General features: G+C 45.8%; 3 protein-coding genes across 4 annotated transcripts; all 3 read left to right on the top strand.

Moving 5' to 3' along the window:
* The first annotated feature begins 3,877 nt into the window (after positions 1 to 3,877).
* LOC112343644 (pentatricopeptide repeat-containing protein At2g41080-like) lies at positions 3,878 to 5,585 on the top strand. The gene has a single exon (XM_024667429.1). The coding sequence runs from the start codon at positions 4,051 to 4,053 to the stop codon at positions 5,431 to 5,433; it is 1,383 nt and encodes a 460-aa protein (XP_024523197.1). The 5' UTR covers positions 3,878 to 4,050; the 3' UTR covers positions 5,434 to 5,585.
* A 4,437-nt stretch (positions 5,586 to 10,022) lies between these two features.
* On the top strand, positions 10,023 to 10,409 carry LOC112343647 (glycine-rich cell wall structural protein-like). The gene has a single exon (XM_024667432.1). It carries the CDS (start codon positions 10,023 to 10,025, stop codon positions 10,407 to 10,409), a length of 387 nt encoding a protein of 128 aa, XP_024523200.1.
* A 490-nt stretch (positions 10,410 to 10,899) lies between these two features.
* LOC112343650 (protein ANTAGONIST OF LIKE HETEROCHROMATIN PROTEIN 1-like) lies at positions 10,900 to 12,141 on the top strand. Of its 2 annotated transcripts, none has more exons than XM_024667438.1 (4): positions 10,900 to 11,206; positions 11,298 to 11,399; positions 11,453 to 11,623; positions 11,678 to 12,141. In XM_024667438.1, the coding sequence occupies exons 1-4, from the start codon at positions 10,906 to 10,908 to the stop codon at positions 12,076 to 12,078; spliced, it is 975 nt and encodes a 324-aa protein (XP_024523206.1). In that variant the 5' UTR covers positions 10,900 to 10,905; the 3' UTR covers positions 12,079 to 12,141. The 2 variants fall into 2 exon arrangements, with proteins under 2 accessions (XP_024523206.1, XP_024523207.1); XM_024667439.1 differs by having other exon boundaries at positions 11,705 to 12,141.
* The last annotated feature ends 4,854 nt before the right edge of the window (positions 12,142 to 16,995 follow it).

A 16,995-nucleotide genomic window follows, 5' to 3' on the forward strand; every position in this document is an offset into this window, starting at 1 on the left:
AGTACAGTGGACGATGTGGTGTTTCAGATCGCAGTGGAATGATAACTTGATGAAAGCAACAAAACCATCGAGCTCGCTCTTTGGGGATCAATTATCATCTCCTCCTTTGAAGCAATGAGCAGCAGGCCTTGATCGCATCCAGAAGTACTAGAGATAGTCTGCAAAAGCAAGTTTGACACCAGTTATTTTGGCAACACAGAAGAAAAGGAAGAAAAATAAACTCAAGTTTCAAAATTTATGGAGATCCATACAATCCAAATCAAGATCAATCCTCCACGAACTTAATGCCGCTTTCAGCACCTCCAAGCTCTGCCGAAAAACGTAGCCACAGTATGCCACAATCGTTCGCTTGAAAATCTGAAGATGTCAATCGAAGCATGCAAGCAAAAACATGAAGTAAAGAAGTGCAGGTGGACAACAAAGGAGATGAACTGAGCGAGGCCAAGAACACATATAAGGACTGAATGTAAGCACGTGAGGCCACGTGTGGTTTTTTCCTCCGTGCGTGGCTTCATGTGCGAAGAGTTTGGTGTGGTAAGGTATGTTGCAGAGCAGCCAGAAGCCCTGGGTGAATATAAGTACGTGAGGCCTTGTGAGGTTTTACCACCGCCCGAGGACTCCTGTGCATGGGCCCCGGGCGAGAGTCATTTGTGAAAGTGTTCTGCATGAAACTGGTGCCCTGAGGCTTCTGGCCACGTGGCCCCATGATTAATTTGTGTAGAGTGTGGTTTATTTTTGCATATTGAGTGTATCGATATCTTTTAGTTAGCAGATTATATTGAAGAACTGAAGACGATATTGAACTGAAGATTCTTCAGCTCTTGAGCAACTGATTGCTGCTGGCTCACTTTCTATATATATCAAAGAGATTTTTTTTTAACAATAAACATCTAAGCTGCTGCAGTTAAGCTGTGACATTGTAAAGTTTAAAAAGGAAAAGAATTAGAAAAAGAAAAAAACAGAAATCACGAGCATTTTACTACTGCAATAACAAATCGGGATTTCTAGGGTATGTGTGCGGCGCTAGGGTTTGTGTGGTGTGTGTCATTTCTCAACAATCTCATGGAGTGGAAAACGTTTTTCAGGGATCCCACTTTCTGGTGGGACAACAGGTTCAAGAAGAAAAACAAGTTCTTCTCAGAGTCCTACCCGGATTTCAAACATGTTTCTACCGGAGAGAGCCTCTGGATCGCCAACAGGAAAACACCGACCTGGGTCTCTGCAAAACTCGAGGCGCTCGCTGACCCAGCTGTAGGTAAGGCCACCACGGCCCGCTACAAATCTCCACATACCCCACCTGTAGCTGGTGATGAACCGGTGAGTTTAGGGAGGCTGATACACCGCGTGAGAGACTCAGCTGAGAGCAGATCCCTTTCTTTGGGAAAACAAGCCCATGAAGCTGTGCTCAAGAGTGATGAGCACAAAAGCAACATCTACTTGTTGACGGGATTGATCGATATGTACTGCAAGTGTGGCGAGCTTAAGGAGGCTCGCAAGATTTTCGACTCCATGGGAACCCGGAGTGTTGCGTCCTACAACGCGATCATCCAGGGCTGCGGCTCGAACGGGCAAGCTGAACTTGCTCTGGAGTACTACTCTGCCCTGAGAGCTTGTACCACCATTCAACCCAACGATCGGACACATGTTGCGGTGATCAGCGCCTGCTCCAGACTTGCTACCGAATCCAGCGAGAAGAGGGAGAGAGCTCTACGCATCGGGATGGAGATCCATTCAATGCTGAGCAAGGAGAAGAAACAGCTAGATCTGTTCGTGGCGACTTGCCTGGTAGACATGTACTGCAAGTGTGGCGAGCTTGAGGAGGCTCGCAAGATTTTCCACTCCATGGGAACTCGGAGTGTTGTGTCCTACACCGCGATCATCCAGGGCTGCAACACGAACGGGCGAGCTGAACTTGCTCTGGAGTACTACTCTGCCTTGAGAGCTTGTACCACCATTCAACCCAACAATCGGACTCATGTCGCGGTGATCAGCACCTGCTCCACACTTGCTACCGAATCCAGCGAGAAGAGGGAGAGAGCTCTACGCATCGGGATGGAGATCCATTCAATGCTGAGCAAGGAGAAGAAACAGCTAGATCTGTTCGTGGCGACTTGCCTGGTAGACATGTACTGCAAGTGTGGCGAGCTTGAGGAGGCTCGCAAGATTTTCCACTCCATGGGAACTCGGAGTGTTGTGTCCTACAACGCGATCATCCAGGGCTGCGGCTCGAACGGGCAAGCTGAACTTGCTCTGGAGTACTACTCTGCCCTGAGAGCTTGTACCACCATTCAACCCAACGATCGGACACATGTCGCGGTGATCAGCGCCTGCTCCAGACTTGCTACCGAATCCAGCGAGAAGAGGGAGAGAGCTCTACGCATCGGGATGGAGATCCATTCAATGCTGAGCAAGGAGAAGAAACAGCTAGATCTGTTCGTGGCGACTTGCCTGGTAGACATGTACTGCAAGTGTGGCGAGCTTGAGGAGGCTCGCAAGATTTTCCACTCCATGGGAACTCGGAGTGTTGTGTCCTACAACGCGATTATCCAGGGCTGCGGCTCGAACGGGCAAGCTGAACTTGCTCTGGAGTACTACTCTGCCCTGAGAGCTTGTACCACCATTCAACCCAACGATCGGACACATGTTGCGGTGATCAGCGCCTGCTCCAGACTTGCTACCGAATCCAGCGAGAAGAGGGAGAGAGCTCTACGCATCGGGATGGAGATCCATTCAATGCTGAGCAAGGAGAAGAAACAGCTAGATCTGTTCGTGGCGACTTGCCTGGTAGACATGTACTGCAAGTGTGGCGAGCTTGAGGAGGCTCGCAAGATTTTCCACTCCATGGGAACTCGGAGTGTTGTGTCCTACACCGCGATCATCCAGGGCTGCAACACGAACGGGCGAGCTGAACTTGCTCTGGAGTACTACTCTGCCTTGAGAGCTTGTACCACCATTCAACCCAACAATCGGACTCATGTCGCGGTGATCAGCACCTGCTCCACACTTGCTACCGAATCCAGCGAGAAGAGGGAGAGAGCTCTACGCATCGGGATGGAGATCCATTCAATGCTGAGCAAGGAGAAGAAACAGCTAGATCTGTTCGTGGCGACTTGCCTGGTAGACATGTACTGCAAGTGTGGCGAGCTTGAGGAGGCTCGCAAGATTTTCCACTCCATGGGAACTCGGAGTGTTGTGTCCTACAACGCGATCATCCAGGGCTGCGGCTCGAACGGGCAAGCTGAACTTGCTCTGGAGTACTACTCTGCCCTGAGAGCTTGTACCACCATTCAACCCAACGATCGGACACATGTCGCGGTGATCAGCGCCTGCTCCAGACTTGCTACCGAATCCAGCGAGAAGAGGGAGAGAGCTCTACGCATCGGGATGGAGATCCATTCAATGCTGAGCAAGGAGAAGAAACAGCTAGATCTGTTCGTGGCGACTTGCCTGGTAGACATGTACTGCAAGTGTGGCGAGCTTGAGGAGGCTCGCAAGATTTTCCACTCCATGGGAACTCGGAGTGTTGTGTCCTACAACGCGATTATCCAGGGCTGCGGCTCGAACGGGCAAGCTGAACTTGCTCTTGAGTACTACTCTGCCCTGAGAGCTGATAACACCATTCAACCCGACGATTGGACACATGTCACGGTGATCAGCGCCTGCTCCACACTTGCTACCGAATCCAGCGGGAAGAGGGAGAGAGCTCTACGCATCGGGATGGAGATCCATTCAATGCTGAGCAAGGAGAAGAAACAGCTAGATCTGTTCGTGGCGAATTGCCTGGTAGACATGTACTGCAAGTGTGGCGAGCTTGAGGAGGCTTGCAAGATTTTCCACTCCATGGGAACTCGGAGTGTTGTGTCCTACACCGCGATCATCCAGGGCTGCAACACGAACGGGCGAGCTGAGCTTGCTCTGGAGTACTACTCTGCCCTGAGAGCTGATAACACCATTCAACCCGACGATCGGATTCATGTCGTGGCGATCAGCGCCTGCTCCACACTTGCTACCGAATCCAGTGAGAAGAGGGAGAGAGCTCTACGCATTGGGATGGAGATCCATTCAATGCTGAGCAAGGAGAAGAAACAGCTAGATCTGTTCGTGGCGAATTGCCTGGTAGACATGTACTGCAAGTGTGGCGAGCTTGAGGAGGCTCGCAAGATTTTCCACTCCATGGGAACTCGGAGTGTTGTGTCCTACACCGCGATCATCCAGGGCTGCAACACGAACGGGCGAGCTGAACTTGCTCTGGAGTACTACTCTGCCCTGAGAGCTGATAACACCATTCAAGCTGATGCTTGCACCTACACCTGCGTCCTTGTTGCTTGCGGGAGTGTGATGGCGATCAAGCTCGGGAGGGAGATTCACCAGCTGGCGAAGCATAAAGGGCTGCTGAAAAACAATCCAGTTCTGGGCTCCAGCCTGGTGAGCTTCTACGGCAAATGCGGCGATGTTGATTCTGCTCAGGAAGCGTTTGACGAGTGCCGAGCTCGGGACGACACGGGTCTCTGGAACTCGCTCATACAGGCTTACACTCTCCAGGGCCGATCGATCGAGGCCTTGGAGCGTTTCTATTCCATGACTCAGGAGGAGGGCTGTAAAGCTGACGATGTGAGTTTTGTCTCGGTGTTGAACGCTTGCAGCCATGGTGGTCTGGTCGGGAAAGGAAGGCAGCTTCTGGATGAAATGCCCAAGCAGTATGGAGTCAAGCCACGTCTGGAGCATTATGTGTGCCTGATCGATATGCTCGGGCGAGCTAACCTCCTCGACGAAGCTGTGAGAGTTCTCAGAGCCATGCCTTTTGAACCGGATGCAGTGGTTTGGACGTCCCTGCTCGGAGCCTGCCGGAAGTGGAAGAATTACACGATCGGCAAACTCGCGTTTGAGCGTCTTGTGGAGATGGATCCCAAGAGCGACACGCCCTACGCATTGATGGCCAATATATTTGGAAACCTGGGGATGCTCAGTGAAAGGGCTACTGTTGTGGAGAGAATGAGAGGTGAAGGCAGCTTCAGGGAGCCCGGGAGAAGCTGGTGGACGGATGTTAGCTCAGGAAAAGTGCATTCTTTTTCTGTCGGGGATAGGAGTCACTCACAGAGCGACGAGATTGCGGCGAAGCTCAAGCAATTGTTGCTGAGAATGAAAGAGGAGGGGTACGCGAGTGATGTGATCAACGTTCTAAAAGACATACCCGAGGAAGAGAAAGAGGATCACCTGTGCGGCCACAGTGAGAAGCTTGCGCTGGGGTGTGCTCTGGTGAACTCGCACCAGAAGGAGACCATCAGAATTGTGAAAAATCTCCGAGTTTGTGACGATTGCCATGCGGCCACTGCTCTCATCTCTAAGCTGGAAAAAAGGCTAATCATCTGCAAAGATGCCAGTCGGGTTCATGTGTTCCAGGATGGCAGATGTTCCTGTGACAACTACTTTTGAAAACATGTCAGTGCTCTTTCTTGCAGTTATCCCTGGTTTTAAACCCTCCGTGAGTCAAGCAGAAACATGGGCCGCTGAGTGAGCATGCCTTGTCAAAGTACTGCTGTCAACCTGAACTTCACGGAGAAAAAATTAACATTTAAAAGTTAAAACTATGCAAAAGGAGTCTTAAATTTAAATTTCTTTTTGGTAGCAGAATCGGGGAATGCTGACTAAACCTGCCAACAGGTGCCCCAAAACGGAGTGCCCTAGTATGAAGACTTGCCAGTACCCAACTTTGGGTTTGTGCTCCTAGAGCACGTTGAAGACGTGTGGAAGCTGGTGACGACAGCATTTGTTTCTTGTGACGTACTCAACAGTTCCTTGGCGACGTCTTCCTTCCAGATTTTTTGAGCTTGTCGTGAGTGGTGACCTGCTTGCTCTCTCTGTGACAACTTCTTCCAGCCTCTGGTGCCCAACCTCAAGGCTCTCTTGTGGATGGAGCTAGCCCTACACAGTGTGTGTGTGTATCAACCAGCAGACACACAAATCATTGAGAATTAGCAACAAGTGTGTATCATAGGCTTAGTACGTAGTGTACTAGTGTTCATGTACATGTGTTTCAGTTAAATATAATGGGCCAAATACACCGAAGAAGTGTGTATAAGAAGAGTAGAAACAAATTAAGAAATTTAAATTAAGAAGTGAAAATGAAAATAAAAATTGTCCATCCTCATCAGTTTGCTGAAATTAAGTTGGATTCAATTCTTCCAGCTCCAAATATTGTGTGATTGAGTTGTAAGTTAATAGTAGAAAATAAGAAAAAAAACAAACATTGAAAAAATAGTGTTTGATAATATCTTCTTTGCTTTTAGTTTTTTATTTTCAAAAGAAAGTTAGTGGGGGAGTAAGATATCTTTGCCGTTCATTGGTGGTTAATTAAATGAGCATGTTTAGAGATGTTTATAAGAGTTTAGCTCTGGACCAAGAGTACCCGAAAATTAAAGTTCAAAATTTACGTTTTCCCTATTTGCACAATAACTTAAGCTAAAGTAATGTACTTACCCTTATTTTTTATGGGGATTCGCAAGAAAAAAAAAGGCAAATTTAGAGGATTCTTAAGTAATTTTCAAAAACCCCGACCAAATCGGTCATCATCCTTCTATATTTAAAAGAGCAAGGGTGACATATTCAATCGAAATTCTTTACGAGCTTAATGGTGGAGATGAAGACATGTGGGAAAAAACAGTTGAGGGTGGAACGTTTTTCTTTTAGGGTAAACCAGCTTTTTTAATGCATTTTTCCAGGAGCGCTTATGTATTTATGTTATGGCTGTTCATATATGAGGGTTTCATGTTTGACTCTCTCTCGTATCACTGTGCAGCATTGGGAACAAAACAAAGAGAGTGAGCTCCTTGATTCTTCCAAGTTTCGTTCTCACATTTTTCACAGTTGAATCGCCACTGTTTCTGAGTCTCCAGAATGTATACTTTGGAACGGGTATGTGTATGATTTATGGTCTTTGCAATGTCGTTTGAATGTGTTTGCATAAGAACAGGTCATGAGTACTGGGAAGATGAAGGCATTGAAGAAAAAAAGCCAGCATGCAGGCAAATGATGAACATATTTCACCCATATGATCCTCTCACCTATAGGTATCAATATACTTCTGTGTGACCAGTGTTTACATTTATCCTTTCATCCTGATTACAGAGTGGAACCTCTAATATCTATTCTTTTTGGAGAAAGTCAATGAATATCTTGGGATACAGGTAATCATAGTTCTTTGTAAGTTTTGTTGTCAAAGCTAGAGGAAATTCTTTGGTTGGGGTATGGTTTTGTCACAGTTTTTTATGGTAGTATGGTGACAGAAAGGCTATCTAGAAGTCCTAATGGTAGAGTCGACTTAATGCTACAGGTAAGTCTTGCTCTTTGCTATCACGTCATTCTCATGTGGATCCAGGATACAAAATTTGAGCACCACTACATATTGGTATCTGATAAATGACAGTAGTGGCTGGAGAGAGAGAGAGTTGGAATCACAGCAGCAGCAGCAGCAGCAGCATCACCAGCCAGAAGATCTTAAGGCCATCCACCAGGAGTTTGGGATCAGTCACATGTATGTAGCAGCCAGGTGAGAAGGTCAGTGCGAGGGACAGGGACGAAGATCTTGTAGGGTCAGCCTTCACCCACAAGCAGCAGAGATTGATGAGGTCACTGGTTTGCTCTATCAAATATGTCTAAAATGCAAGAGAGTATTCAGAATTTCTTAACGATACAGGTATTGCTCAGAAGAAAAAAACAATGTGCTGCTTCTCCAGGTACTCTAACATTCAAGTGAATCCAAGGTGCCTTGTGATGTTTCTCCAGTCCAGTGAATCTGATCAATGGCATCGTGATCAATACAATAGAATCCAGTGAGCTTTGGTTTTTTTTAAAAAATGACTAACATTGTGATGGTTCTTCAGGCATGTGTTTGCATTCTAGCAAATCCAGGATGGCTGTTTATTGCCAGTCACAAACACCTCACAGATGCACAGTAATTTTTTCTAGCACACACTTGCTCTCTAATGCACTAAGCACGTAGACTTGTCTCCTATCTATAGTTTATTGAGAATCCCATTCAGGCTGTGTGCCTGGAAGGAGCTCCCATCACTCACTGAACAAGCCACTGTCCGATGCTCCCTGGTGCTACACCAAACAAGCCGTGCCAATGTTGTCCCATGATGCCGTGAACATGGAATCCCACCCATTTCCAATCACAGCCATGTTTTGAATCATCTCCTAAGAGAGCTGAAAGGACCACAACTGCAGTGAGCCTCTAGCTCCCAGGCTGCTGACAGCAACAACAGCAGCAGGTCCACTAAAGCTGAGAACTGTGAGTCTGGCACCCAATGAGTAGAAGCGATGCGTTTGGACTCACCTCCACAACTTGGTGTGTGTAGCTCACACCTTGGGAGACGTAGTTGAGGTCTGGTTGGAATAGGTGGAGAGGCAAGAGCTCAGACTTGTAAGCAACGTCCATGGTAGCTCTCCAAACAGGATCCAATTGACACACATGTTTGCCTGGGTGGAGGTGCCCCAGAACACAACCATATGGTGTTTGTTAGCAGAGGTGGTGTCTTCCTTGTACACTGGGCCCCAAGCTTTGGAGTCCGAGGAGGGCTCAAGTGTTGGAAGTTTGGGGATGGCTTCCAGCTGGGGATGGAGGCAGGCATCTATAGGTTTTGGTGGAGATTGTGGTGAGCGGGAGATGAAGAGTGCCAGACACTTGGGATCATGCTGTGAGAGCTTGGAGACTTCGTCCCACACTTCCAGAGCTTCTTCGCTTGGTGGGTTTTGTTTGGCTGAGCGGTGGTGGTGATGGCGGGCTAGAAAAACACTGGCAGTAACAATGGCAGGCACAACCAAAAGCAAGAGCAGGAGAGTGCAAGCCATGCATTTGTGATTTTTCTTCATGGTTTGGAAGGAATCTTACCTCTGTTCTCCCTGCGGGTTTGAAAATTAAAGAGTCACCAGATCTCACGTATCTATGTTGCCTTCGTCAAAGCTTTATAAAAGTTCAACTCTTTTTCACTTTATATGGTCTGGCTCTTTCTTGCTCTGGATTTCTTAACTCTCAAATTTTCAAGTATGCACAACAGGAATCTAAAATTCACAGATCTCACTTATCAGCATTGCTTTGGTCAAATGGCCTAAAACTATTATATCTTAGATTTTGCATTTCTTTCTCTCTTTTAGCAATTTCTTAACATTAAATGCTTTGTGATCAAAAGAGAGCATGCAAAAAGTTCCTCTGCAAGAAGAACCACCAGGCTGCCTTTGATGTGTTCCAAAGGTGATGACTCTGAACTCAATATCCATGTTGAGCAGAATAAAGTTGCTTGGGTCCTCAATAAACTTCCACCACCTCTCTTCAATTTCTTCTTGCCACTTTATAGTAAGTCACTGAAAAAATCTAAGATTCTATAGAACTTCACTAGTTAAAACTTGGACAGGAAATCTAGAAGAAAAAGCAATCCTTTGAACACTTCTGTTTTTATCCTGGTCCTTCGATTTAAAACCAAATGGGTTATGCTAGAACACCCTCCCTCGATATCAAGCTTTCAAGTAGATGTTGTAACTTTTAATTATGGATATCTTATGTTCCATCTCCAGGATGATGAATTTAGAATCTCTTGGAACTTTCCATGCAGACATTTGCTTTCATTTCAGACTTGCAGAATAAAAGAAGCCAGTTTTGATTAATTACAAATCCTTGCTTTCTAGAGCTTACAGCTATAACTTTCAACTGATTATTTTAAAATTAATATTAAAATGCTTACTCTTGATGCTAAAATGCTTGAAAATTCAATGTGCCCAAAATATTTTGCGCTAGTTTTATTTTAAGGGAAGTTGTTAAAAATTATTCCGGAAATATTCGAGAAGATTCTTAAGTTAGGGTTTGGCGTGCCTGCGAAGAAGATCTGATCTCGCGGCCCGGCCCGAGAATTAAAACATGGCAGCAGCCGCGGAGATTTATGAGGAGAACCTGAGGAGGTGGAGGAAGCAGGTTTAGGGTTGGAAGAGGAGGAAGTCGCCATAAACAGCAACAGGAGGAAGAGGTGCCCATGGAGGGAGGTGGCCATGGAGTGGTAGGAGGGAGCGGGGTGGCCGGGGTTGGCCGCGGATCTCTGAATCTGGCCCCGGGAGGATTAGGCCATGGTTCTGAGGCGGCTCGAGGAGGGGGTGCCCCGGGAGGAGGAGGCCATGGTTCTACCCTAGGCGGTTCTTCTTCGGGAGGAGGAGGCCATGTATCATCGCCAGGAGGAGGCCAAGCCTCGGTGGGAGGAGCCGAAGCCACAGCGGGAGGAGTCCAAGCCGCACCCGGAGGAGCCCAAGCCACGTCTGGAGGAGTTCCCCTGGAGCACAGCGTGCCGGGAGTTCCAACTGCTTTGAGAACCAGAGATGGCAGTGAGTTTACATTTCTTAGGTTGCATGCATGCATGAGTGATTGAGAGCTCCCGGCAGGGTCATGAAGAAGAGGGAGATGACAGCGTCCCCGATCTGGAACAAGACCCGGATGGATGCTCACATGGAGGAGCTCGACCACGAGGCTGTCCAGTTTGTGGATACCTCGGGTTTTGCTGCACCTGCTGCTGCGAAGAGAACCCGGGGAAAGAACTGGAACCATGCTGAGACCATGCTCCTGATTGATCTCGCTCGGGGAAAAACATCTCGCGAAGATTGCGGGGGAGGGAGGAGCAGCCAGCATGTTCTCATGACGAAGACACAGCGCTGGAATCTCATCTTTCACCCTTTTGCTTTAGGGTTTAAATGCACATTGCGGATGACAAGAGCCCCGCTGCCAGAGGAAGAAGACCGTGAACTTGAGGTTCGTCGGGCTGTGATTGGGAGGAGGTTTTGCATCGGCCTGTGGTGGGTGAAGCCTCGAAATGTCGCCACCTAGAGTAAGTTTTCTTTGGAGTATTACGATGTGGGGGGAAACTTCAGATGGAGAAGAGGACCTTCTTCACCATTTGTGGCATGCTGGAGAGCGAGATCCGGAAGCAAGATACCGGTTGGAGGAGTGTGGTGCCGGTGGATGTTCGACTGGGGGTGACTTTGTACAAGTTTTTCAAGAACACAGATTACTTGGATCTGGCGGACAAGTTCGGCATCGGGGAGTCCACAGCTCATGAAATTGTCATGGACACTACTGTGGCGATTGTCAAGTGTCTCAGGTACAAGATTCATTTTCCTTCAACCGCCAAGGAGGTTCGAGCTGTTACTGCTGGCTTTCGACAAGTGACAGGTACATTTTCTTATGTTTTTTGGATTGTTATAAGTTTTGATGACCAATAGGAACCTGACTGCCTAATGTTGCTGGGGCGATCGACTACTAGACTGGACGGCGAGAGCTACTACGACCGGAGGCAGCGGTACTCAGTCATCTTGCGTTTGTGATGCCCAGAAGAGGTTCCTCAGTATCTACGCTGGGTGGCCAGGTATGTTTCTTTGTGTGTTGTGGATGGTTCTAAAATGTTCTTTTTGCTTTCAGGACGCGTCCACGACATGAGGGTTTTTCGTAATTCAACCCTCGGGAACAAGATTGTAGCAAGGGAGCTGCTGACATCGCTCACGGTGTTAGTATATGGTGATAGGATCAAGCCATACCTAGTGGGGGACAAAGGGTACCAACTCCAGCAGCATCTGATGATTCCACACACAAGTAAGTCTTCTTCATTCTACTTTCTTTTGTTCACTTGTTTTGGTTGTTGCTCAGCTCCGAACCCGACACCATCCAAGGCAGCTTTCAACCTTCATCACCACCTTGCTCGGATTGTTATTGAGCAAGCATTTGGACTTCTTAAAATGAAGTTCAGATGCTTGGATCAAAAACAAAGGATCCAGCCAAAGTACTTTCCTAACATCATCAAGAGTTGTTGCATCTTGCACAATTTCTTGATTGATGTTGGGGAGACTGATCTTCGGGCGGAGATCCAAGCTTGGAGGAAAGAGGTGAAAAGGCTCAAGGACCAGGACCTCTTTGTTGATTACAGTGATCCCGAGCAAGCGGAAGGGGAACCTTGTGAGGAGTTGCACAGTCCAGAGGATGCAAAAGAGGTTAGAGAGAACCTCACGTTTTCCCTCTGTCTTTGCCAGTGGCGTTCGTGTTTGCTTTGAAATTTGCCAGGATATAATTCTAAACATTTGAATTTGAATTTGAAATTTCAAAATTTGAATTAAGTGAATTTTAAGTGTTCGAGTGCATTGTTTTTAAGTGCGAATCCGAGGGTGTTTTTCCACTTAAATCTAAGACATGTGCGAATGCAAAAGTCCTTATAAGTTTACTTTGCAACACAAATTTTTTCAATGTACTTTCTTAATTTTTAAAGTGGGTCGCTTAAGTTTTTTTTCACTAAATAAATGTGCGAATTGGTCCTTTCTCAACATAAAAGATAATGTTTTGCCAAGCTTACCACAACCACTGGCAACCTTGATTGCCAATGATGTTGCTGTGGTATCTATAACCACACAGCTAGGGCCAAAGTTACACCACCAATGGCCCATAGCAAGCACAGCCATGGTGGCACAAGGTCTCGGCCATGGCTAGCACTACCTTGGCTGGCCTTAGCCGTGGCATAGCCATCTACTAGAGGAGCTAGAGGAGAGCTGTTGTAGGAGGAGTGCTAGAGGAGTTGGAGGAGAGCTGTTGCAGGAGAAGTGCTGGAGGAGCTGGAGAGCTGCTATAGGAGGAGTGCTGGAGGAGACTCAATGCACAAGGGGTTTTGGAGGAGCTAGAGGGTGAGAAAAAATGATTTGATGAAATTAAAAGAAATTGAAAAATCCAAGAGTAGGATTGGCAAAAGTACAATGTGGAAGAGAGTTGTTGCAGGAGGAGCACGAAAGGACATGGACAGGAAGAGTGTTGGAGGGAGGAGATATGTTGCATTGGAGGAAAGTAAGAGCCACTAGAGGAGTTGGGCACTAGAGGAAAATAAGAGTTGCCAGGTGGAGAGTTGGGCATTATACACAATACCATCTACACTAACTAACCCTAACCGAACTCAAATAGATATAATTTTCTGCATTGCACTATGCAACAACGTTTGGTTTGCTTTGATATTGTCAATTTTTACATAAATAAAAAATTTATATGATGTACTCATTTTAATACAATTTTTTATTCATATGTACTTCTTGTTTATCTCTCAAAGAGTTCAACTAATGTTTTTTTTATCAATTTTATTCTTCCTATAGCAATCTTAAAGCAAATAGTGAAGAATATAAGAAAGAAGTCCTACACTCTTGCAATACTAAAATCTTGCAAACTTTCCTTTAAGAACATTATTACTAGTCAAAAAGTTCACTTTTTTTGAGTAGTCTGATGTGTTTGTCTTTATAGCATGTCCATAAACAGAAAACAAGGAACTCCTCATAGTAGAGTATCACAGTGATAGAAGAAGTTTGAGCTTCTTCTCCATGCAATGGGCAACAATATAATCAAGTGGCTGTAGTGATTGATACAACAGTTCTCCTGGATCTTGCTTGTCAGGCTGGCGTGGCTAAGACACTGATAAAGGTAAGTTCTGCAAAGATTTAATAAGGTTTTGCTGGATTGTCCTTACTGGGTTTACAGTTAGATCATGGGTGATCAGGAGCTCACAGTTTTGCATAAGATTTGATGAAACATGTTTCTTGCTTGAGCTAGGATCCTTGATCTGCCATGGGTGGTGATCAATGCATTCACAAAAGGTGCCGGAATGAAATCCAACAGCTTAAGCACTTTCAAAAGACACCCATTCTAGGCATTTGCAGTGACCATTGCATTCCAAGAGACCAAGGTCCTCTTGCTCAAAACTTCCTGCTATGCTCATGATGACATTTCCAAGATTGAGCTTCATGTTTCTAGAATTCTTCTGTGAATCGTCACTTCTTTCTCATACTGCACAGGTCACAAATCACCCAAGAAATCGCCTCATGGAGGCTGCAACACTCAATAGTTCTAGGACTGGCAGACAAGCCCTGTCCCATGGACAGCCACTGCTCCTTACGTGGGAATGTGCACATTACAGAGGTTCGTTTTTGTTTTCCAGTCTGTCTTTTAACTCCTCAAATGTCTTGATCATTATGAAGAAGGGAACCCATTGAGAAAATACAGTGTTGGGCAGACTGTTCGAGCTAAAATCCTTTCAAAACGTAAAACCAGCAGAAAGCACAGAAATGCTGCCACTTTGGATTTATCTCTACGTCCATCTGAGCTTGCATGTCTGTATGGTGGCCCTTTGAATTAGCTTACTTATCATGACTTGCAGGAAACGATGCTGCATGCTCAGTGATTACTTTCGAGACCGTAACCATTGAACAGTCGGTTATCAGATACGTTCAAGAAGTAAAGGACAACTGGGCATGGCTAGTCCTCTCACCCCATCTTAAAGGCTGCCTTTTTATACTGGACACGTCTGACGATCCCTCGGAGCTTGAACGTTTTAAAGAGCGCTTCAAAGTCGGTGACCCGTTCCAGTGCCATATAAGAAGTGTGAACCACGAAAGGAAGCAAGTGGATTTGTCTCTACACCCGAAAACAAGTGACAAACAATTCAAGAAAGGCGACCTGTTAGGCCGACGAATCACACGAGTTTTTGCTGGTGTTGGCGGACATACTGTGCAAAGCAGATGGGAAAGTTTCGGAAAAGTTCATGTAACGATCCATGGATTGATGACCCAGCCAGTTTATTTACAGAGGGACAGTTTGTAAGGTCTTGGATTTAAAACGACCAGGGAGGGGAAAGATGGGCTTGGAACTTTCAGTAAGTTGGTGGACGTGGTGGTTTTGAGTCCCTTCCAAGCTATCACACACTTGAAAGGTAACTTCCGAGATTTGCATTAAATTTTTTTGACTCTGCATCCAATGCTCGTATTGTCAATTGGAGGCTCCAGCTCCGGCGGAGGTTCTGTCTCTGCCTGGGTTTGTTTACGCCCTGCCCTTGCCATCTCCCAGCAATCCGCCTAAGATATGAAGTGCAAGTAAGCAGAAACCTTGCATGCTGTGGACGTGACTTGTTTTTGTGTTGCAGGGTTTTGTCAAGAATGTGACGGAGAAAGGTTGTTTTGTGGTCCTGGCACCTTCACTTGAAGCTAGAATTCAACTGAAGAACCTATCGAACTCGTTTGTACAAAACCCTGATATCGGGAAGGTATGAACTTTTCTCCGTATGGAAGTGTTTGCTGATATCTTCTTCTTCGTCAGAATTTTAAGCATCGAGCCATTGTCTGGGCACATTGAAATGTCTTTGGCGGCAACAACATCACAAGATTCAAGTGGCTGGAAGAAGTTTGGTGCTGGAGAGATCGTTAGTGGCCGCATACACAACATTGAAGCATTTGGGATCTTCATCAGCCTTGCCGAGAGCGATGTGGTAAACTCTCTCTCTATCTTGGTTTCAAGTTCTTAGTCTGTGCTCCAGGTTGCTTGTGTCATGTCGCTGAAGTGTCTTACGATTTTATTCAAGACTTGTCAACACTTTACAAAGTCGGCCAATGGGTTCAAGTAAAGATTCTAAAGGTGAGAAGGAAAGCTTTAGTAAAACCACAGGGTTATGATTTCCCTCTACAGGTTGATGGGGAAACCAAACGTATATCTCTTGGAATGAAAGCGTCATATCTGACCCTTGAGGATGGCATCGAGCCGATGGAGGAAGAAGCTATAAATGAAGAGCCTTCGAACACAAATGTGCTCATGAGGGAGGTGGATCTGGCATCAAAACGATTCCCACAGCTATGCATGTTGATCCACTCTCAACAAAGACGTTGAGGATACAGTGCCAATTGACTTGAAAGAGCAGAGTTACTTCTTGTTTATATTTACTCTTCTCATGTCCTGCTTCTCAACAGGGAGGCTGCAGCAAAAGAGAAGTTATTACAGAAGGACCAGCCTCCAGAGACCATGGACGACTTTGAAAGGCTTGTAGCAGCGTCACCAAATAGTAGCTACATGTGAATCAAACGCATGGCTTATTGGTTGTGTCTTGCGGACCTGGACAAGGTGCAAGCAGTGGCTGAAAGGTAACACTCTACTCACATTTGATTCTATTTTTCTTTAGGTGTTACAATCCTTTTTTATAGGGCATTGGAGAAGAGATATGGATGGCTTATCTCAACCTAGAGATTTGAAGAGCAAATGGCAATTACTTTAGATGGTTATAATGATCATGGAAACTACTATAGTAAGCATGCTTGTGTTTGGGGATGGAGATCAAAGGTATGGTAGAAGACTTTAATGTTTTGAATGCTAATGTTGGAGATATATTACAACAAAGTGTGGCAATTTGTTAGGTGCCAGCTTTGACCACATGGTCAACATCAGTCAAAGGGAGGTTCAAGGGTAAGGAATTGAAGAGTGATGGTGTAAAGGAGCTTTTGAGGTAGCTTGGGGAAGAGGAGGTGTAATTTAGTCTAGAAAGACTAGATTATTGATTTTTTGTGTTGGGTCATAACATTGGTATAAGAGGTGTTGGTTGTGATGGCTGACCAAGTTGAACGTTGGAATCCTATTGTCGATGGTGGTGCCAATGATGGTGCCAATAGAGCTGCAAAGGTTTGGACTATGGAAGATGTTGTTCACGAGCTGCAAGCCCTTAATAAAAATTAGCAAAAGATGCAAGATAAAATGTATGGCATGATGAGTACCTTGCGTGAGCATGTTGAGGCATTCGAGGCTGGTTGTGGTGGCACTCCAAGTAAACCTTCCTTGGTGGATCGACTCAAGATTCCAACTTTTTTCAGTGATGGTGGTGTGGATGTCTAGTTTGACTAGCTAATGTGAAGAAGTTCTTGGCTGCTAGAAGAATTCCAAATGTAGAGGCTTTAGTGGCTATTCCAATAGTTTTGTGTGATGCGGGTCTTCGGTGGTGGAATTGGCTTAAAGGGTTTTGTGTTGCGGATAAAAAACCATTAGTGTTTAAGATGGATGAGTTTGAGGTTGCTTTCCATTTACGTTTTACCCTTCACTATGACATAGAGAATGCTTACACCAAACTTTGACATTTTTAGCAAAGGAAAATAAAGCTTGGGGACTATATTGAGAAGCTAACTTGCTTG

The sequence above is a fragment of the Selaginella moellendorffii genome, unplaced genomic scaffold, assembly GCF_000143415.4.
Source record: "Selaginella moellendorffii unplaced genomic scaffold, v1.0 SELMOscaffold_172, whole genome shotgun sequence".
Lineage (NCBI taxonomy): Eukaryota > Viridiplantae > Streptophyta > Lycopodiopsida > Selaginellales > Selaginellaceae > Selaginella > Selaginella moellendorffii.

Bases quoted from the DNA above. Each gene is read 5' to 3' on its own strand.
- LOC112343644 (XM_024667429.1), top strand. From the start codon at position 4,051: ATGGAGATCCATTCAATGCTGAGCAAGGAGAAGAAACAGCTAGATCTG.
- LOC112343647 (XM_024667432.1), top strand. From the start codon at position 10,023: ATGGAGGGAGGTGGCCATGGAGTGGTAGGAGGGAGCGGGGTGGCCGGG.
- LOC112343650 (XM_024667438.1), top strand. From the start codon at position 10,906: ATGGAGAAGAGGACCTTCTTCACCATTTGTGGCATGCTGGAGAGCGAG. The intron at 11,207-11,297 runs GTACATTTTCTT...ATCGACTACTAG, and splicing joins TGGCTTTCGACAAGTGACAG to ACTGGACGGCGAGAGCTACT. The intron at 11,624-11,677 runs GTAAGTCTTCTT...GTTGTTGCTCAG, and splicing joins TCTGATGATTCCACACACAA to CTCCGAACCCGACACCATCC.